The sequence below is a fragment of the Oncorhynchus keta genome, chromosome 32 (assembly GCF_023373465.1).
Source record: "Oncorhynchus keta strain PuntledgeMale-10-30-2019 chromosome 32, Oket_V2, whole genome shotgun sequence".
In the NCBI taxonomy this organism is placed as follows: domain Eukaryota; kingdom Metazoa; phylum Chordata; class Actinopteri; order Salmoniformes; family Salmonidae; genus Oncorhynchus; species Oncorhynchus keta.
This window is the reverse complement of record NC_068452.1, coordinates 8,651,216-8,673,151: the sequence shown is the minus strand read 5'-3', so window position 1 is coordinate 8,673,151 and position 21,936 is coordinate 8,651,216. Positions and strand designations below refer to the sequence as shown.

General features: G+C 42.2%; 2 protein-coding genes across 5 annotated transcripts in view; one reads left to right on the top strand and one right to left on the bottom strand.

Annotated features, from left to right (window-relative positions):
• The window catches only part of LOC118364993 (RAC-gamma serine/threonine-protein kinase-like), a 44,986-nt gene extending 23,476 nt beyond the window's left edge, over nucleotides 1-21,510 (bottom strand). Inside the window, exon 1 of one of the 3 annotated variants that reach the window (XM_035746862.2) lies at nucleotides 21,366-21,510. The gene's annotated coding sequence lies outside the window, so the exon portion shown is untranslated. Of the gene's footprint in view, nucleotides 1-1,200; nucleotides 1,493-20,845; nucleotides 21,110-21,365 lie in introns of those variants that run through there. The other 2 variants (XM_052490628.1, XM_035746861.2) reach the window with 2 other exon arrangements.
• LOC118364994 (uncharacterized) lies at nucleotides 12,829-17,160 on the top strand. 2 transcript variants are annotated; one of them, XM_052490630.1, is made up of 4 exons: nucleotides 12,829-12,997; nucleotides 15,138-15,226; nucleotides 15,492-15,685; nucleotides 16,173-17,160. In XM_052490630.1, exons 3-4 carry the CDS (start codon nucleotides 15,508-15,510, stop codon nucleotides 16,979-16,981), a joined length of 987 nt encoding a protein of 328 aa, XP_052346590.1. In that variant the 5' UTR covers nucleotides 12,829-12,997; nucleotides 15,138-15,226; nucleotides 15,492-15,507; the 3' UTR covers nucleotides 16,982-17,160. The 2 variants fall into 2 exon arrangements, with proteins under 2 accessions (XP_052346590.1, XP_035602756.1); XM_035746863.2 differs by lacking the exon at nucleotides 15,138-15,226 and having other exon boundaries at nucleotides 16,173-17,159.
• Nucleotides 21,511-21,936: the final 426 nt, after the last annotated feature.

Genomic DNA, 21,936 nt, shown 5'->3' with positions numbered 1-21,936 from the left:
TACCAGAATAGACACAAGGTGGCCGTAAAGGATGTGTACCTTTTTAATAAAAGGATTTAATTCTGGGTCCACAATCATATTCAAGTTCAGGAACAGCTTCTGTGGTTAAATTCATGTTCTTTGTGGAGAGATAAAAATGTATTACCATTTACTTATCTCTAGTAACCAGTGATACAAGGGTGCCAAAATAGAGGCCAAACTGCCTGTGACAACCCATTAGTTTATTTTTGTTCAAAGTGAAGCACTACTACGGTACTAGGAGAAAACTGTCTTACATGCAGTATAGTGTTTTGTTGTCAGAGATTGGACGCCTGTCAAAAGCGGCCGACTGATGTGAAAGACCTGGCACTGGGATGGAAAATAAATCCAATGACAACAAAAACAATGGCTGACATGACCAGACTTTCCATTTTAGAAGCCATTACAGGTCACATGTGCAAACCTTTTCCGCAATAAGAGTCTCTGCCATCAATGTACAAGACATGGCTAGGCCTTGCACCGCATACAAAAATAAGCAAATATTGAAACAACAGCTTTTGTTTCAAGGGCGTGTGGTGTCATTTGCGCTTACATAATAACATCCGCCTGCCATATAACATTACACGCTTAATTATACAATAATAACAACAGGCACAAAGTCATTACTGGGTAAGGATGGTTTTTAAACAATGTTCACATGCCCAGCAAATGGATAAAATGTCAAGTGATTGGGGGATAGAAATTGTAAATCGAGCTAACTAGCCACTGAACGCGGCTAACGAACGTAGTAAACGTTAGCTAGCTGACAGTGTCCTCTTGACGTTTTACCTTTTTGTATGACTCCCTACATTTCTTCCTAGGTTGTTGACGTTATATATATATATATATCATGGCGTTGTTTCAATAAACATATCATTTGTTTAGGGCGCAAAGACTGCGCCGAAGCCAGGCAGTAACACCAGCCCATCATTGTAGCTCACGCTTGAGAATGCCCGAGCCCTCCCGTTGCAGCATCCAAGCAGCATCACATCCCAAACTTGCAAATTACGTGCATTCATGCTAGCTAGCCCGCTACAGGCTAACGGTTGTTTCCATCCATTTTACGTTGAAAATATGCTTCCACAGGCCCAATAAAACATTGAACAACAATCCCAGCGCTTCTTAAACCCTTTCTGATTTTCTTTTTATAATGAGTATTTCATTACATTTGACGTATTTTACCTGGCAAGTCGAATAATGATAGCTAGGGACACCCCCCCTTCGAGCGCTTGCGTGCTTCCCAACGCAGCAAAATATTTGGAAAGAACAGTCAGTCAGTGATAAAAATGGAAGAAAAACCGGGATGTATCCATTGCTGCTGATGCTACGTCCAATTATAATATCCGAAAATAATCATTTGTAGACAGAAATTGCTGCGACAGTCCTCCCGGCTCTGTGACTAGCTTCAGCAGCTGCCGCTTGGTCTAAGGAAATCTCGTGACGTCACATGTAGCCAGATTTCGGACGACTTCCCTCTCCCCACCGCATCCATTCGCTTTTGTTGGTCCCCGGCTTTTGTTGGTCCCTCTTCCCCCTTAGCTTGTACATTTGTATGAACAGATGCAATCCAGTATAGGTTTACACTTGGTCATGACAATGCCGGTAGGCCATTCAGACATTCGACAGTGTTCAAACCAGTGAGATGAATTTGTGATTATTGTTGATAAAACGTTAGGGATTTGTTATTTCCAATGAATTCATTTGGAATCCTATTAATTCAGGTCATATCTTTCACTATCTGAATGGGGGCTTTGTTTAAAGATTCTCATACCAGTCTAGCCTTACTTCATGGGAGCATGACAAGGAACACATGCAACTCCTGGTACAGCAAGATCACAAGATCCTGCAACGAATCCATTCAAATAGGTTGTTGTAATTGCCGACAATTTGAACTATAAAAAAATAAATATATATATCCATCTCCATCTCATGTTTGGAAATAATATGCCATTGTCTGATCATGTCTGATGTAGGGTAGCAGTGATGTTGGACTATGGGTGTGTTTGCATTCTGCCAACATTTTAAGATTAGCAAAACTTTTCTATTTGACCTGACTGATAGCACTTAGGGTGTGGTGCCTCCACCCAAATAAAAAGGAGACAGTATTGACTTTAGAGTCGGCTACTTGTACAGAGGAGACAGAGGTGATGTTTCAAGAGAAACACTACCCTCTAGTGTTATTAAAGGAAAACTGAAGGAATCCAACACGAGAGAACCCTGTCACCCCCAACTGAACACCCCATAGCCTACTAACTACACTACCCTAACCATAACGCATGAAGTTATGAAGGCATGGTCAAACCTGTTTAAATTACTGAAAGTTGTCATGGTCACCCTAATATATGTAATACTGATCAACTTGATTCATTTGCTTAATGTTGCCATTCAGATTGTCAACCATACACATTTTTTATGCACTTTCTGAAAAGGCACCAAATTCCTATATGGTACACACATTTTGACCAGATCCCATAATCCCTATACAGTCATATAATCATATTTGGGGCGGCAGGGTAGCCTAGTGGTTAGAGCGTTGGACTAGTAACCGGAAGGTTGTATATATAGCACTTTTCATTGCAAGTAGATTTCAAAGTTGCTTTCATATGATGCAAAACACATCATGGTGATATGGCAAGTGACACTGCTTCTTGAAAGTCCAATATCTTGAAAACTTGACTGCTGACAATGCAAAATATTTTGGGTCTGTATTAACAGTGGACTAATGAAATAAAAACATGTACATAGTTTTATATAGCACTACAGTATATAGGGAATTGGGTGTCAGTTTGGACGCAGACCAGCCTAGATTAGTTTTCATCCAATTACTTGTAGGTTACGAGTTGTACTGGTTTCCGTGAAACATCTTGATTAAAGTGGTGAATGAGTTGACCCTTTCTCCCAGCGTCAGTTTGCTGAGTGCCATTGGTTTGCTGCAAGGTTGGGTTTCTCTCCTGGTAACTAAAGCAGAATGTGGGTCCCCTGCCAAGTCAGTATGCATGATGTGCATCCCAATGGCAGCCTATTCCCTATAAAGCACACTACTTTTGACCAGAGCCCTACTGACCTTGGTCAAAAGCCATTTATAAGGAATAGGATGCCATTTGGGATATAGTCAATACCATATGAAGAGAGAGGACCGAGGGCTCTGATATGAACACAGATTGAGCAGCACACCTCATCACTCTCTGACCCCTAAAGCACCAGGTAAGACTGATAGTATTTAAGTCTGCTCCCGCTCCCCCTCTGGCACTCGAGGTTGCCAGGCTGCTCATCATTACGCACACCTGTCACCACCTTTACGCCCACCAGGGCTTCATCGGACTCACCTGGACTCCATCACATCATTGATTGCCTTCCCTACATCTGTCACTTTCTCAGTTTCACTTCCCTGTTGGCGTTGATGTTGTTTTGTTTCTCTTGTCCAGACTCTGTTCTTGTTTAGTTTCATGGCTGTTTATTATTAAATCCTCATCCTGTACTTGCTTCCCGTCTCCCAGCGTCTGTGGTTACGGAACCGTTACATTAATAGGAGGGAATACAAATGATTATAGGCCTAACTACTATTTAACATAACCTGTTGATAGAGACCTAACCTGTATTGAACATATACAGTTAGATTCATTCTGATTATGTTAAAACAGTTGTGGAATAATGAATTTGTTTTCTGGTCAATATAGAAGTTTATTTTGTATTTATTACTTTTTTGACCATCTACTTCTTACTGTTGGTTTCAAAATTCCATTGACCATCTTTAGAATTGTGTTGATTCAAGAGTTCTAGCCAAAGTTCTAAAATGCCTAGTAGCTGATTTTTGTGAATAAAATCAACCGCTATAGCATCTCTTGGATAGCAGGTTTGAGGGTGGTAGGGTTGAGGGTGGCAGGGTTGAGGGTGGTAGGGTTGAGGGTGGTAGGGTTGAGGGTGGTAGGATTGAGGGTGGTAGGATTGAGGGTGGTAGGGTTGAGGGTGGTAGGGTTGAGGGTGGTAGGGTTGAGGGTGGTAGGGTTGAGGGTGGCAGGGTTGAGGGTGGCAGGGTTGAGGGTGGCAGGGTTGAGGGTGGTAGGGTTGAGGGTGGCAGGGTTGAGGGTGGTAGGGTTGAGGGTGGTAGACACAATGTAGGGGGACTGGCTCGTTTAAAACAACCTGGAGCAACACTGAGGTGAGAGAGAGAATGGTTTTACTCTTTTTCAACAAGACACTGTACAACTGGCAGCAATATGTTTAATTGCTTTAAGTTGTAGAAACAATACAGCCACAAATTGTATCGAAAAATATTGACATTAATTTTTCATTTACATTAAATATTTGATCGAATTTCTAACAAGTAGGCTTTTTTTAAAAGCTGTTCATAAGGGTACCTGCACAGAAGTGTGTGAAGGAAATAACTACCACTATGATACTGTAGTTATGAGGAAGTCATGTCCATTTGAAAACACCTGTGTGCTGATACTGCTCGCTACCGCACTGTATTTAGGTCAGAGGATTCTTCCCTGTTGAGTCATGAGCTGAATATCTGGCGTTGTGTGCATATGCACATGTTGACATTGACCTTAACTTGCTACCTTACATGCAATATGTATGCATATGGTCTTTGACCTTAACTCTGCTCTTAGTTATTCCTACTTTTACTCTGAAATGAACTCTTCTCATTGTAATTGCAGAGTACCATGTCAGGGGAAAGATGTGCGAGGTCTGTACCCTGGTCAGCTGGGTAGAATCCACGTCGTTCACTCTCAGGATCACAGTACCAAGACACTGGACTCAGTGGACTAAAATCACACCGCAGTTTTTACGCAGTAGCTCTTTTCCCATGGTTGCATGGTGTTACGGCCCAAATGGCACCCTATTCCCTACATAGTGCACTACTTTTGACAAGGGCCCAACAAGGGAAAGGGGTGCCATTTGGGACACAACCATTAACTCGGACTGCTATTGGGTAGTGGTACTATAAGAACATCTACAACTAGCCTACTAGCAGGTAGACTCTCCACGTCGATATGCTTTCATCACTTTTCAGAATAACAAGTGTGTTGGCTCGGTGTTAGGTTGATAAACAAAGACACTGTGTAAAGATTTCCGGTAAATTGTGTAGCTACATAATAAACTGTACAAGTAATGTAGCCTACTACATACAGTATATACTGTGGCTAGCAACTTGAATGTATAGGCTCTACAGTGCCCTCAGAAAGTATTCATACCCTTGACTTATTCCATGTTTTGTGGTGTTACAGCCTGAATTCAAAATGGATTACAGATGTTTTTTTCTCACCCATCTACACACAACGGCATAGTGAAAACGTCCTTTTTTTTAGCAAATGTATTGAAAAGGAAATACAGAAATATTTAATTTACATAAGTAGAATCACCTTTGGCAGCGATTACAGCTGTGAGTCTTTCTGGGTATGTCTAAGTGTTTTACATTCCTGTATTGTACAATACCTGCACATTATTTAAGAAATCCTACAAGAGCACCTCCTCCCAGCTAACTACTGCACTGTGGCTAGGTAACACGGTCACCACCGATAAATCCATGATAATCGAAAACTTCAACAAGCATTTCTCAACGGCTGGCCATGCCTTCCTCCTGGCTACTCCAACCTCGGCCAACCCCCCCCCGCAGCTACTCGCCCAAGCCTCCCCAGCTTCTCCTTTACCCAAATCCAGATAGCAGATGTTCTGAAAGAGCTGCAAAACCTGGATCCGTACAAATCAGCTGGGATTGACAATCTGGACCCTCTATTTCTGAAACTATCTGCCGTCATTGTCGCAACCCCTATTAGCAGCCTGTTCAACCTCTCTTTCATAGCGTCTGGGATCCCCAAGGACTAGAAAGCTGCCGCGGTCATCCCCCTCTTCAAAGGGGGAGACACCCTGGACCCAAACTGTTACAGACCTACATCCATCCTACCCTGCCTATCTAAGGTCTTTGAAAGCCAAGTCAACAAACAGATCACTGACCATCTCGAATCCCACCGTACCTTCTCCGCTGTGCAATTTGGTTTCCGAGCCGGTCACGGGTGCACCTCAGCCACGCTCAAGGTACTAAACGATATCATATCCGCCATCGATAAAAGACAGTACTGTGCAACCGTCTTCATCGACCTGGCCAAGGCTTTCGACTCTGTCAATCACCATATTCTTATCGGCAGACTCAGTAGCCTCGGTTTTTCTAATGACTGCCTTGCCTGGTTCACCAACTACTTTGCAGACAGAGTTCAGTGTGTCAAATCGGAGGGCATGTTGTCCGGAGGGCATGTTGTCCTCTGGCAGTCTCTATGGGGGTGCCAAAGGGTTCAATTCTCGGGCTGACTCTTTTCTCTGTATATATCAATGATGTTGCTCTTGCTGCGGGCGATTCCCTGATCCACCTCTACGCAGACGACACCATTCTGTATACTTCTGGCCCTTCCTTGGACACTGTGCTATCTAACCTCCAAACGAGCTTCAACGCCATACAACACTCCTTCCGTGGCCTCCAACTGCTCTTAAACGCTAGTAAAACCAAATGCATGCTTTTCAACCGTTCACTCCCTGCAACCACACGCCCGACTAGCATCACCACCCTGGATGGTTCCGACCTAGAATATGTGGACATCTATAAGTACCTAGGTGTCTGGCTAGACTGTAAACTCTCCTTCCAGACTCATATCAAACATCTCCAATCCAAAATCAAATCTAGAATCGGCTTTCTATTTCGCAACAAAGCCTCCTTCACTCACGCCGCCAAACTTACCCTATTAAAACTGACAATCCTACCGATCCTCGACGATGTCATCTACAAAATGGCTTCCAATACTCTACTCAGCAAACTGGATGAGGTTTATCACAGTGCCAGCCGTTTTATTACCAAAGCTCCTTATACCACCCACCACTGCGACCTGTATGCTCTAGTCGGCTGGCCCTCGCTACATATTCGTTGCCAGACCCACTGGCTCCAGGTCATCTACAAGTCCATGCTAGGTAAAGCTCCGCCTTATCTCAGTTCAGTGGTCACGATGGCAACACCCACCCGTAGCACGCGCTCCAGCAGGTGTATCTCACTGATCATCCTTAAAGCCAACACCTAATTTGGCCGCCTTTCCTTCCAGTTCTCTGCTGCCTGTGACTGGAACGAATTGCAAAAATCGTTGAAGTTGGAGACTTTTATCTCCCTCACCAACTTTAAACATCTGCTATCTGAGCAGCTAACCGATCGCTGCAGCTGTACATCATCCATCGGTAAATAGCCCACTCAATTTACCTACCTCATCCCCATACTGTTTTTATTTATTTACTTTTCTGCTCTTTTGCACACCAGTATCTCTATCTGCACATGACCATCTGATCATTTATCACTCCAGTGTTAATCTGCTAAAATTGTAATTATTCGCCTACCTCATTCATGCCTTTTGCACACAATGTATATAGACTCCTTTTTTTCTTTTTTTTCTTTTTTTCTACCGTGTTATTGACTTGTTTATTGTTTACTCCATGTGTAACTCTGTGTTGCTGTCTGTTCACACTGCTATGCTTTATCTTGGCCAGGTCACAGTCGTAAATGAGAACTTGTTCTCAACTAGCCTACCTGGTTAAATAAAGGTGAAATAAATAAAACAAATTAAACTGTCAAGTTGGTTGTTGATCATTGCTAGACAGCCATTTTCAAGTCTCGCCATAGATTTTCAAGCCTATTTAGTTCAAAACTGTAACTAGGCCACTCAGGAACTTTTATTGTCGTTGTTAGAGCCGATTTGGACATATTTGTATAAAAGACCGAACATATGGAGCTCCATGTATATTTGTGTAAATATATTAAATATTAATGTAAATTATTAAATATTAGGTATATATTCATTTGTTGTTAGTGTAACTTAGTTTTTGGCCCCCTCTTGCCTATTCATTGTATTGTGGTAAGTGTGTTAGGATAAAGGCAGGAAGTTGGGCCTTCGGGAGAGGGAGTCCTTGCTAGATGCGGGAGCGGTATAGTTTTTTGACCATACAGACATACAGACATGTCATAATATGTATTTTCCATATAAAGTAACCTATGCTTTAAGTTGATTGGAGAATCATTTATTTGTTAGATATAAGAATAAACATTTTTGTTGCACCATATCCCTGGATGTCATGGAATGTTTGGCCGTTTGGAAACCTTGAGTGTGGACTGTATGCGTACCAAACAACCCCGCTTCAGGCTTGGGCAGTGGCTATGGTAAAGACGAAAGGAAGCCACTACAGTCGTCTTGGTAAGCAACTCCAGTGTATATTTGGCTTTATGTTTCATGTTATTGTCCAGCTGAAAGGTGAATGTGTCTGTTGGATAGCAGACTGAACCAGGTTTTCCTCTAGGATTCTCCCTGTGCCTAGCTCTATTCCTTTTCTTTTTATCCTAAAATACCCCCAAGTCCTTAAAGAGTTGTTCTCGGTGACGTGTTGGATTTGCCACAAACATAACACTTTATATTCAGGACAATAAGTGAATTTCTTTGCCCATGTTTTTTTCAGTTTTATAGTGCCTTACTGCAAACAGGATGCATGTTTTGAAATATTTGTATTCTGTACAGGCTTCATTTTCACTCTGTCATTTAGCTTGGTATTATGGAGTAACTACACTGTTGTTGATCCATCCTCAGTTATATCCTATCACAGCCGTTAAACTCGAACTGTTTTAAAATCACCATTGGCCTCATGGTGAAATCCCTGAGCAGTGTCCTTCCTCTCTGGCAAGTGACTAGTTAGTAGTGGATGGGTGTATTGATGCACCATCCAAAATGTAATAAACAACTTCACCATGCTCAAAGGGATATATGTCTGTTTTTTTGCTTTACCCATTTACCAATAGGTGCCCTTTGCGAGGCATTGGAAAACCTCCTTGGTCTTTGTGGTTGAATCCGTTTCAAATTCACTGATCGACTGAGGGACCTTATAGATAATTGTGTGTGTGTGTGTGTGGGGGGGTACAGAGATGAGGTAGTCATTCAAAAATCATGCTAAACACTATTATTGCACACAGTGAGTCCATGCAACTTATTGTGATTTGTTCAGCACATTTTTACTCCTGAACTTCTTTAGCCTTGCCATAACGAATTATTTTACAAAGGCTCAACACCCGTTGAATATGGCCTGTTAGTAAATGGCGCAAAAAAACGTAATTAAACTATTGCCAGCAGCACAGTTAGTCACCAACGCTCTGGATAACATGAAAACAGCCTAACCAGCTCTGCTAGGGTGAGTGAGGTGTTCTAGCATTTGTGTCTGAAAGTAACTACCAAGGTAGCCAACGTTAACCAGTTAGCTTGGGTGCTTGACTACCGTTGTGGGGTCAGAAAGTTTGGACCAACTCTACTCCTCAGCCAGAGCGTCCAGTGTGCGCTCTGAACGCTCCGAGAGAAAAACGCTCTCAATTTACAAATGTCCTGAGCGCACTCTGGCAGTCCAGATTGAATTTACAAACATGCCTATAATATCATCTTAATCCTTTTAAATTCCGGCTGTAACACGTTTGTGTGAAAGTCAATGGGTGTACATCTATTTTGAAGGCAGTGGTATATGGTTCTATGTAAAGCAACTAGAGGCGTCTTATTCAAAACACTGAACTCTGTTACTCTATTCCATTCTGTCACATCTGTTTTTACCCAGCAGAGTAAGGTTTGCATCCTTGGATTACTCTCCGGAGCCTTACCGTGAACACGAGGAGTTTCGACCTCCAGACATTCCACCTCTACCTTCAGTGCTGCTTCACTACTAGCTCTGGACCATGGTGTTACGTGCGGTTTGCTTATGCTTTAGAATCTCAGAATCAGCAACCCACACGTAACGCACTGGACTAGAGCTACTTCACTACCTCTTTTCATCTCTTGATTTGGTCCTTTACATCAGAGTGTAATGGGAGGTTTTCTTTCCTCGGTTGGCTCGACAGGCTCCCATCCCGCGTCATGCATTCAGCCGGCATGATACTCAAAAGACTCGGTCGCCAAACTAAATGTCCTTGCAGCTGAGAGAGAGCATTAGTGAAAATAGTGGCTGTCTCCCCACCCTTTTTCCCTTTTCTGAGTATGAAAAGCTGTAGTCTGGGGGAGGCTTCAATAAGGGCGGCACTACAATCTGAAGACGCATATGTTTCAGTGAGAAACATGCAATGAACTTTGCACTCAGTAATGAGGTCATTCACAATAATGGTTTTCGAGTGATTGCTCTAACATTTAAAAGCGCCATATTCAATGTGTGGGCCACTCTGCCACGAGGGCATCAGACTCAAGGTAACCAACGGAACGACAAATAAATTAACGTTACAACCATGTTTTCTGAAAGTTTCCAATCTATCAGAATGGTAGGAGATGACAGTTTGTATAAACTCTGTAGAAGGCGGATTTAGAGGAACATAATTTAGGTTACTCACAATCAGTGGCGGTTCTAGCTTGCATGGCTCCCTCCCAAGACGAAACCAATTTACCTTGGTGGTGTGCAGACTGGTTTTATATTATTCTTAATGATTTCGGCACAAAAAAATAGAAAAAGCAATATGTCTGTGAAACTATATATTCACAGTATTATGAATGAATTGTGGTTTATTTGGTAGCATTTTGTAGTGTGACTGATTTTACTGTACTTTACTGTTAGAGGTGCGCTATTTGATAGATGCCCCCACTCTCCCTACCCCGGGCTTCCAGTGGGGTGACCTGAGGTCAACCTACTCCCTCCCCATCTTGTACTTCTGAGTGGGAGATCTTCCCAGGCAGTAGCCTGCCTAGCTCACAAACTAGAATCAGGGTGCCCACTCCGACAAGGTTAATTGACCCACAGTCCCACACGGTGACATGATATCATTGACGTGACGCGCAAATGAGCGATAGAAAACCGATGATGGCATAAATGACACCATTCCGTTTTTTTTTGTGCGGGTGCCCCCTGCCACCCCCGGCAAGATGCCCTTGTCGCCTATACCTAAATCCGCCACTGCTCACAATAACTATAGAGCCATTTCTACGGGAGTTGATATGGTTTCCAAGTCTTCTGTTGCTTAGTCTGCCAGGGAGGACTGGAGCACTACCAGACCCTGTTGTCAGTCTCTGAAACAGTTTGATGTTGCTTGGACTGGAGCACTACCAGACCCTGTCTGTCAGTCTCTAAAACAGTTTGATGTTGCTGGGACTGGAGCACTACCAGACCCTGTCTGTCAGTCTCTAAAACAGTTTGATGTTGCTGGGACTGGAGCACTACCAGACCCTGTCTGTCAGTCTCTAAAACAGTTTGATGTTGCTGGGACTGGAGCACTACCAGACCCTGTCTGTCAGTCTCTAAAACAGTTTGATGTTGCTGGGACTGGAGCACTACCAGACCCTCCCTGTCTGTCAGTCTCTAAAACAGTTTGATGTTGCTGGGACTGGAGCACTACCAGACCCTGTCTGTCAGTCTCTAAAACAGTTTGATGTTGCTGGGACTGGAGCACTACCAGACCCTGTCTGTCAGTCTCTAAAACAGTTTGATGTTGCTGGTACTGGAGCACTACCAGACCCTGTCTGTCAGTCTCTAAAACAGTTTGCGATGTTGCTGGAAATAATCCTGGAAGCCCTGCGGTTAGGGTGAATCTTGTCTCTTTTAAAAAGTGCTAGTTGCTCCCACAGCAAATCAAAGTTGTCACAAAACGAAACATTCCTGTCACTGCAAAGTTTCTTCGGGTACTCATTTAGGGCAACAATCATTATTTGGAGGGATGATACTGGTGTGAAACAAAAGATCAAAACTATAAGGAAGTACAATGTTATGGCCCTTGGGCCATTGAATGTTTGGCACTTAAAAAAAGAAGAAAGAAAGAAAGGAGTAACGACAAAGACTGAAACTATTCAACAAGCAAACGTGACATATGTGCCTTTATTAAGCGACTACCCAAATCCTCTGATCAGCTCAGGACATTATGCAAACCCAGTGAACCTGATAGGAAGACATGAGCCTGGATTGTCTGAAAAATAGGCCGTGTACACACAGATTGTACAACACGTTTGAGACAGTGTGTTTGTGACACAATGGAGAGTTTGTCTGCACAAAAATGTTTACACACCCGTTGTCTCAAGTGAGTTACACATCATTTGTACAATCTGAGTGTGTAGGGGGCCATAGTGTTTGGTTACTGACTACAGAATCACATTTCTCAACGCTTTGTTGATAAAACGCAAAGAAAGACAAAAGAAAAGAGGATGGCATCTTAAGTACTTGCTTGATTGGTTATGCTTTCCATTCAAGGTATTGTGAGTTAAATGACAGGAAGGATGGGGCTCATTTTACACGTTGTTATAGCTTCAGTCTTGAGTTCTCATCTCGACACCCACAGTAATTGACATAATCAGGTGATCACAATGACTATACAAAAAAATAGAAATGCCAGCTAACTGGTTAACCATGTATGCTTAGTGTGGTACACATAGCAAACATGTGTTTTCATTGTGTTCAGTTGTGTAATACACAGTACTATCACCGGATCATGTGTTTGTGGAATGTTTGATTTTGCGAAGTTCATTTGAACAGGTCACAGTTGGTCTTGGATGGACCAAAGTGTTAGTAACCTAAACCACAAACACAGATGGATAGTAATGTCAATTATGACAAGAATCCTGTCAGGTGTAGCCCACTACTGCTTACCAATCCTGGTTTAAAGTGATGGTTAGAGTTTGCATCATCTTCATGTCATTGTTCTCCTCATTCATTATGCTAACGCAGACTTGCCCTTTAACGCCTAAGCTTCACTCCCACCTTTGTAATTAAGATCTACAGTGTCTGTGTACATACTGTACTTTCCATTACTTTGATGACGTGATGGGATATTACCCAATGGCCTGAGAACAAAATGTGAAGAATTGGCTCACCTGGCTACCCGTCCTGCTTTACCCATCCTTCCCGTATAAAAACTCTGATGTGTTGTCTGTCAGACACAGAGGAGTAGGTACAGCTTGATCAGCTGTGTTATTTTCCACTGAACACTGTTCCTCGCTTACCTGAACGACTGGTAAGGGCATTTTTATTGAACGGACTCATTGTTTTGACCTGTATTGAGTTATTGTATGTTGAATGTTCAGTGAAAAAAAGTCAATATTATGGTTGTAGAGGTACTTTGAGAAATATGGAAATACTTTGAGAAAGTGTGTGTTTTGGTAATTGAGGTCTCTCACAACATCGCCGATTTGCTAGCTCAGATATATACAAACGTAAATACCTAAATAATAATACATTTTAGAGTTTAAATACAAGAATAAATGAAAAAGTACATGTTTTCATCCCTCGCGGTGATAGCTTTGAAATACATTGGTTATGGGGAATACACTATGCGTACAATTGACAATACATTTTGAAACATACATGAGTGTTGGTTGAAAAATCCTCAAATGATCTGCTCAGGTTTCATCTTATTTGCCTACAACAACGTAAAGCCTCTCGTGAACTTGAAGAGTTTCATTCCAAAATTATATCCTGTAGGTTCCTTCATGTGTGTGTGTAAAATATTACTGTTCTCAGATGTTTTATTAATAGATTTGAGATGTGTATTCAAATGGGTTTTGTTGCAAAAATGCTACATACTGTTAAGCTGGAATGGAATGTTGGTATCCTGTATATTTGACTGTGTTACGTGGTTGTCTCCCCTAGTTATCTTAATTAAGATGAATGCACTAACTGTAAGTCGTTCTGGATGAGAACATCTGCTAAATGGTGAAATGTAAATATTTTACATACAGATCTCCTATTATCATATTTATTAAGTTTGTTTTATATATTGACGTCACAAATATATAATTTATACAGATCTTTATTTAAAAAATGTAGTTATTTATCACATTTGACTGTGTAAAACCCCAGCAGTACTACTTATTCCTGTGAGAGTGAGAAGGATATATAGCATTTTGCAACAAAAGATGATTATTTGCCTCTCTGAAATGAAACCGTCAAGTGATAGATTTCAAACAAATACACGTCTGTCATTGAACACCGCGCCATGATTAGACGGTGAAAAAACATCCATCTTTTTCATAAGTTCTTTAAAACAATAAAAGCTCATTTACCAACATTTCCGAAAATGGATATACTGTAAGCAATCATTTCTGATGAAAAAACACAAATGTGAAGAATTGGTTTATACAGTGCATTCGGAAAGTATTCAGATCCCCTGGCTTTACACATTTTGTTAGGTTAACAGCCTTGTTCTAATGACAAAGCAAAAACAGGTTTTAGAAATTGATACAAAAACTAAAATGGAAAAATCACATTTACATAAGTATTCAGAACATTTTACTCAGTACTTTTTGAAGCACCTTTGGCAGCCATTACAGCCTCGAGTCTTCTTGGGTATGACGTTACAGGCTTGGCACACCTTTATTTGGGGAGTTTCTCACATTCTTCTCTACAGATCCTCTCAAGCTCTATCAAGCTAGATGGGGAGTGTCGCTGCACAGCTATTTTCAGGTCTCTCCAGAGATGTTCGATCGGGTTCAAGTCCGGGATCTTGACGGGGCCACTCAAGGACATTCAGAGACTTGTCCCGAAGCCACTCCTGCTTTGTCTTGACTGTGTGCTTAGGGTCGTTGTCGTGTTGGAAGGTGAACCTTCGCCCCAGTCTGAGGTCCTTTACTCCATTCTTCACTCGATCCTGACTAGTCCGCCAGCCCCTGCCGCTGAAAAACATCCCCACAGCATGATGCTACCACCACCATGCTTCACCTTGAGGATGGTATTGGCCAGGTGATGAGCGGTGCCTGGTTTCCTCCAGACATCTCCCATCTCCACAGAGGAACTCTGGGGATCTGTCAGAGTGACCATCGGGTTCTTGGTCACATCCCTGACCAAGGCCCTTCTCCCCGATTGCTCAGTTGGGCAGGGCGGCCAGCTCTAGGAAGGGTCTTGGTGGTTCCAAACTTCTTCCATTTAAGAATGATCGAGGCCACCGTGGTCTTGGGGACCTTCAATGCTGCAGACATTTTTTGGTACCATTTATCAGATCTGTGCCTCCACACAATCCTGTCTCGGCGCTCTACGGACAATTCCTTCGACCTCATGGTTTATTGTTTTTGCTCTAACATGCACTGTCAACTGTGAGATCTTATATAGACAGGTGTGTGTCTTTCCAAATCATGTCCAATTGATTGAATTTCCCATAGGTGTACTCCAATCAAGTTGTAGAAACATCTCAAGGATGATCAATGTAAACAGGATGCACCTGAGCTCAATTTAGAGTCTCATAGCAAAGGTATTGCTGTTTATTATTTATAATACATTTGCAAAAATGTCTAAAAGCTTGTTTTCGCTTTGGCATTATGGGTTATTGTGTATACATTGAGGGAAAGGCTGTAACAACATGTGGAAAAAGGGAAGGGGTCTGAGTACTTTCCGAATGTGTTGTATAGTGTTTTGGAATGGAACTCTTCAACTCTTCAGAACAGCCTTACAGCTTCTCTTTGTAGGATAATCATGTATATTTTTTATCCTATATCTTTCCATACCATTCTAAACAGATCACCCAAAAACAACATGAAGCTGGAGCTGCTGGTGGTGTTGGCTGTAGCAGCCCTGGTTCCCAGCCTGTCTGAGGGGCTGCTTCTCTCCAAATGTGAGCTGAAGCCCAAACTGACAGAGGCTGCTGACCAATTCAATCTGACTGAGATAATTGCAGCAAAGGGAGTCGAACTGGACGACGCCTTGGCCAAAAGTGGGTTGTGAATTCTATGTAGGCCTATTGTGTTTGTGTGAGTTTCGAGAGATGACTTAAAGGTGGTGTGAGAGCATAAAACATCAATGTCACTGAAAAAGGTCTCAAATTTAGTTAAAGGGGATGTTCAATATTTTACAACTTAATGTTAAAGGGGTCGTCACCCTAGTAGTCTATGGGCCATTTTCTTTAGAGAGCCACTACAAACTTCAGCTAAAATCAACGGGGGCAATTTACCAAAATGAATGGCCATTTCAAAAAAAAAAAAACATTGCATGGTTGCCCCTAGCCAGCGGTGCCTAAGGTTAGCGGAAGTTTGTAGTGGCTGTTTAAAGACAAACTGTAATCCATGTTTTGTTTTATCTTATAGACTACTTTCAGGGTGAGGAAAATCAAGTAAAATACTGAACTTCCCCTTTAAAACGTCCAAATATATAATCTCTCCCTCTATTCTCTTCCTGCTCTCACTGTGACTTGGTTGGTCCAGTTATCTGCAGTTTGGACCTAAAGTCTGGTTTAAACACCAGCCTTGTGACCAACCTTGTCCTGCGCAAACATTTCCTGCATAAATCCAAAAGACGCCCCATCAGCAGGAGACCTGTGAGACTGTTTGGGCACAAACGTCCAGGTAGAGATGTTGAGTCAAAGGAAGATCGAGTCAGTTCTGAGGGAAAAGAGGACAAGCCTAGACCTACAGGAAAGCCTGGGGGAATGAAACCCAAACCTACCGGGAAAACAGAGGGAGTGAGCCCAAGATCAGAGAGGCCCGAAGGGAAGAGGACGAGACCAGGGAGTCACGCGATAGGAAGGAACAAGCGTGAGGCTGAGGAGTCCGCTGGTGAAAAGGAAGAACATGACAAAGTTGAGGCGCAAGAAAGCAAAGCGGCTGAGGTGGAAGAGTTTTGCGGCTATGAGGATGAGGAAGACGAGGTTGACGAGGATGAGCTAGACGAGGAGAACCTGGAAGAGTTAGAGGCGGAGCTGGACGAGCAAGTAGGAGAGGAACCGAAAGAGAGAGAGGGGAACAGGAAGAAGAGATACATCCCAAAGCAGTTCAGAGGTCCCGGACAGAGCCGCAAGCGCAAGCCATTTAAGCCGAACAAGACCCTGTCCTTCAGCTTTTTCGGTCTCTTCCAGCTGAGCAATCGCCTCGCCTGCGTCTCCTCCAACACCACTCGCTCTCTCAATCTCTGTAAAACAGAGTGCAGCTGTGAGTACGAACATCTTTCCTTCCTCAGCCTGTTTAGCAGAATGTCAACAAATGCCTGCATGTATGTATGTACAGTACATGTATGAATGAAATAATGAATAGGCCTACATGAGTGAGTGAGTGAGTGAGTGAGTGAGTGAGTGAGTGAGTGAGTGAACGTCAGGCTTGTGATCATGTCAAACCCTTACGTTGGTGTCCAACAACACACCTCCAGGTACTGCTGTTTTAAAACTTCCAAATATATAATCTCGCTCTCTCTCTCCATTTCCTGCTCTCACTGTGACTTGGTTGGTTCAGTTATCTGCAGTTTGGACCTAAAGTCTGTCTTATACACCAGCCTTGTGACCAACCTAGTCCTGCGTATATGAATGAATAAATGAATGAATGGACAAACAAACAGATGGATTATTCTTGTGTCATGAACAAAGACAAGAGATTAGAACTAGTGGGTTTCGTAATCAACCTCTCACTTCTCTGTAGTGGGTGGGATAAGTACCCAACTATCATACTTGAGTAAAAGTAAAGATACCTTAATAGAAAATGACTCAAGTAAATGTGAAAGTCACCCAATAAAATACTACTTGAGTAAAAGTCTAAAAGTTTATGGTTTTAAATATACTTAAGTATCAAAAGTAAAAGTATAAATCATTTCAAATATCTTATATTAACCAAACCAGAAGGCTCCATTTGATTTTTTTATTGACGGATAGCCAGGGGCACACTCCAACATTTAGACATAATTTACAAATGAAGCATGTGTGTTTAGTGAGTCTGCCAGATCAGAGGCAATAGGAATGACCAGGGATGCTCTCTTGATAAGTGTGTGAACTTGACAATTTTCCTGTCCTGCTAAGCATTCAAAATGTGATTTTGGGTGTCAGGGAAAATGTATGGAGTAAAGAGTACATTTGTTATCTTAATAAGAACATTAGGGGAATGTTCTGTGGTGCTTTTTACAGATGTTGTGCACAACATTTGAGTGAATGTTAGAACATTCTAAGGATGTTTCATTTTTTTTAATTCTGAAAAAAAAAATCCAAAACAATATTTAAACGTTTTTGGAATATTATCATCCGAATGTTAGATAAAACCCTAACTTAATGGGAATGTTATTTAATGTCCTGGGAATGTTCCTGGTTTTCTGTTTGTTCTGAACACTCCATAGCCTTAAGGCAGGAAAAACACCATTACAAACGTTGGCCATGCAAAACAGGGTTAAAACTATCATATTGACCTAGTGGACTGTCAGTCCTTGCATCCCTCAGCACTACAGAATATCAAGTGGCAGGGCTGATGTTTTGTTCTTTTTTAAATTAAGCAGTAGTCCCCCCCCCCAATGATGGCTTGTAATATATTCTTTGTGGGGTTTATTTCCAAGCCATTTGACAATACATCTATAAACAATGAGGTATGTGAACGTTTGTTGACAACTCCTTGAACGATTTGCTCAGGTTTCATTATTGTATTTGTCTACAACAGTAAAGTTATTTCATCAGCTGGAACCCTGGGAGGTATTTAAAGCCGTAATATGATGCCGTTTAATGTTATTGTTTCGGTGTACATTTCCGCTGTACATATGGTGCAGACGACCGCATTATAACCTCAATATAGGATAGGATACTATATACTTGGTTCACAGCATATCACACTGTTCTGAACAGATCACCCAGATACAACATGAAGCTGGAGCTGCTGGTGTAATTAGCCGTAGCAGCCTTGGTGGTCCCCAGGCTGTCTGAGGGGCGGCAACTCTCCCAATGTGAGCTGAAGACCAAACTGGAGGAAGCAGCCCTCAAAGTCAGGCAAAGAAAATACATGAAAAGGGCATCAATGGATGACATCTTGGCCAATTCTTTTGTAATGAAGTTTGTTGATTGAAGTTACCCCGAAGATCACTTAAAATATCAAAACCTGTCTTTGGGGTCCATGACTACCTATTAATGTAGCATTGCTGTAAACCTTCAAATATCTAATGGTCTTGGTCTTACTTTCTATGTTTCCTTTCTGCTCATAACATGACAAATATGACAAATGCATTTTGATTTGATTTGACGTGGTTTTCCCAGTTATCTTACAGTATTCTGAGACATAACCCTGTGGTGAAAGACAAGGTCCCTTCGACGAATAGGCACCCTGGCCAAAGAGAGAGACCTGTCATGAGGGCCAGATACCCACCGTTTAGCTGGAGGCCACAAAGATACCATTCAAAGGATCCGAAAACAAGGAAGATGGTAGCCATGAGTCAGAAAGAGACAACGGATCCGAGAGAAGTCAAGCCAACCTCTCACGGAGAGGTAGATGCCAACGACGAGACAGAGGGAAAACACAACGAGCTCAGAGCGAAACCTTCAGTGAAGTGCAGACGTCCATTGTTCAGGAGGCCGTTCAATGACTGGCCAAAGAGAGACGCAAAGTCGAAGGAAAGCGACGATGAGAGCAATAGCGACGAAGAAAGACGGAGAGCGAAAGCGGCGAAACTCAGATCGCAAAGGAAAGTCGGAATGCAGATGTCGATAAGCCAGAAAGTGAATGTTATGAGGAAGACGCAAGCGACGACGAGTCAGAACGAGGGGGAAAAAGAGAGCCATCCACAACCCGGGGAGAAAACACAACTAACTACAAATGGCCATACCCATGAGTCTCTATGTACAGGCGGTAGGTAGTCTAGCACTTGGGAGTGTTGGGCCAGTAACCAAAAAGTCGCTTGTTTGAATCTCCGAGCCGACTAGGTGAAAAATCTGGCGATGTGTCCTTGAACAAGGCACTAACCTTAATTGCTTCTGTAAGTCCTTATGGATAAGAGCATCTGCTAATTGACTTAAATGTAAATATGGTCTACTCCAGCAGAGCGATTAGATTGCCTGTGCTTTGATTACTCGATCTGTCAATCTCTGCCAGACCATGTGCAGTGGTGAGCAAAAGACATCCTTCTGCCATAAACCTATTTAGCATAATGTTAACATATAATGTATGATTGGTTATTCATATACTGTACATCGAGATGAGTGTTCGTGGACTTGGCTAATTGAACAGAACCAAAGCTGCAGACCATACTATTTACCAAGAGAGTTTTCATCTGTATTTTTTTGTAAATGTCTATCTACCACCACAAACCGATGCTGGCACTAAGACCGCACCGATGTGAGTAAGACCTTTAAACAGGTTAACATTCGCAAGGTTGCGGAGCCAGACGGAATACCAGGACGAGTACTTAGAGCTTGCGCTGACCAGCTGGCTAGCGTCTTCACCAAGGTCATTATAGTAAACTAAAACTTAAACTAAAATTGGAAAAAATGATTTAGTAAACTGGAATAAAATAATTAAGAAAAACATTTGTAAAACTATACTGAAACTACCATATTTGACTGCAAAACGAAATAAAATATCATTATGATGTTCAGTTGTATTTTGTATTGGGGGGTTTTCAAATGGACTTTCAAGATTTTTTTTAATGGATTTTTTCAAGCTTCTGATTCTGGCTGGTAAATGCTGCCAGTAGATAGCAATGTTTCAAATAGGCCTAGCTTGTGCATCACTATCACTAGCTATCACCAGAGTGGAAGAGGCGAAGCGAGAGGATTAACTCGGCCCAAAATCTGTCCCTGCGAGATAAACAGATTATTTTGCAGGAAAGTCTATGAGAGAGTATCAAATTACGTGAGGGTTATTTGATCAAATAGAGTAATGTTTAGGTTGTTACAAATGTACTGATATAAGTGGACGTGTAACAGTACTCTTCTTGCGTTGTGTACAATCAGTCATCGACACGGAACTCCAATATGTAGCACCAGTCATGGAGCTTTATTCTGTTAGGAACCGCACAAAATTACACGTCATGCAATGCACGTCTCACCATCCAACTCTGCACTCACGCACGCTGGTTTGGTGCTTGTTCACTGGGGTAGTTGCCAAAATAATACAATTACAATATAATATCTTTAAAAATGTACCTGTTAGGAACGGCACAAAATTGCACGTCATGCAATGCACGTCTCACCATCCAACTCTGCACTCACGCACTGTACAAAATATATGAACCACCAGACACAGTAAGTTGCTAGCTAGTACTGGCGGGAATTCTTTACAACAAAATGCACAACAAATATTCTCCAAGAACCGCTGCATCTTATGTGTGATGTTCGAATAACATTTACAAACTATTTGATATAAATTGTACATTTAAATCATCACTTGAGAGTATAAAAATCACTTTTGATGTACAGTGCTTGGCAACCAACAACTTACCGCTGGTTTGGTGCTTGTTCACTGGGACGATTCTAACTGGAACATCCCCCTCGTAAGCAAGCTACGCAAACCAGCCAATTAGATGCCATGTTGAGTAGGTGAAGGCAAGACAAACTCAAACCAAAAACCCATTGGCTTAACAATAAAGTGGCAAGGGGGATCACCAATATAACCCTGTTACAGACGCATGTGGCATTCGGCAACTTTCAGAAAAACGACTTGTACCTGTTCACACGCGTTTCTGCCGTCTCATTGCTTAGAATGGTCCCAACTGATCTTGTCTCCTCCCATCTGCTTTCCATCTTTGAGGAAATGTATTTTCATTGTCAGAATGGTTTCTTGAAATCTTGTCAATATAATGAATAATCTTTGCTATCACTAGCTAACAACAGGGAATAATTCTGAAGCAGAGACTGTAGAGAAAGCAAGACACTCCCTCATTTTTTTCTGATTAGGGCGGGGCCACTCTGGTGTGCTTATTGCCCCTGCCCCGCGGAACAGGAGTCCCAGAGGGAAACAACTCACTGGCAATTTTTTTGTTGGTCGAGGCGGGGGCAATAAGCAGACAATGGTTGCGTTCCCCTGGTCAGATGTTGCATGCATTAACCAATGGTTGCGTCCCACATCATTGACTGTGTCATCGACTGACAGATTGCTATAATATATGATGTGATTATATGCTACTTAAATACCTGTCCAGACTTTGTAAGATTCATCAGGCGTCAGCAATGTCTGAACAGAGGAATGCGCCCCAAGTCACAAATAGGGCGCCTCCCATACAGTGGGGCAAAAAAGT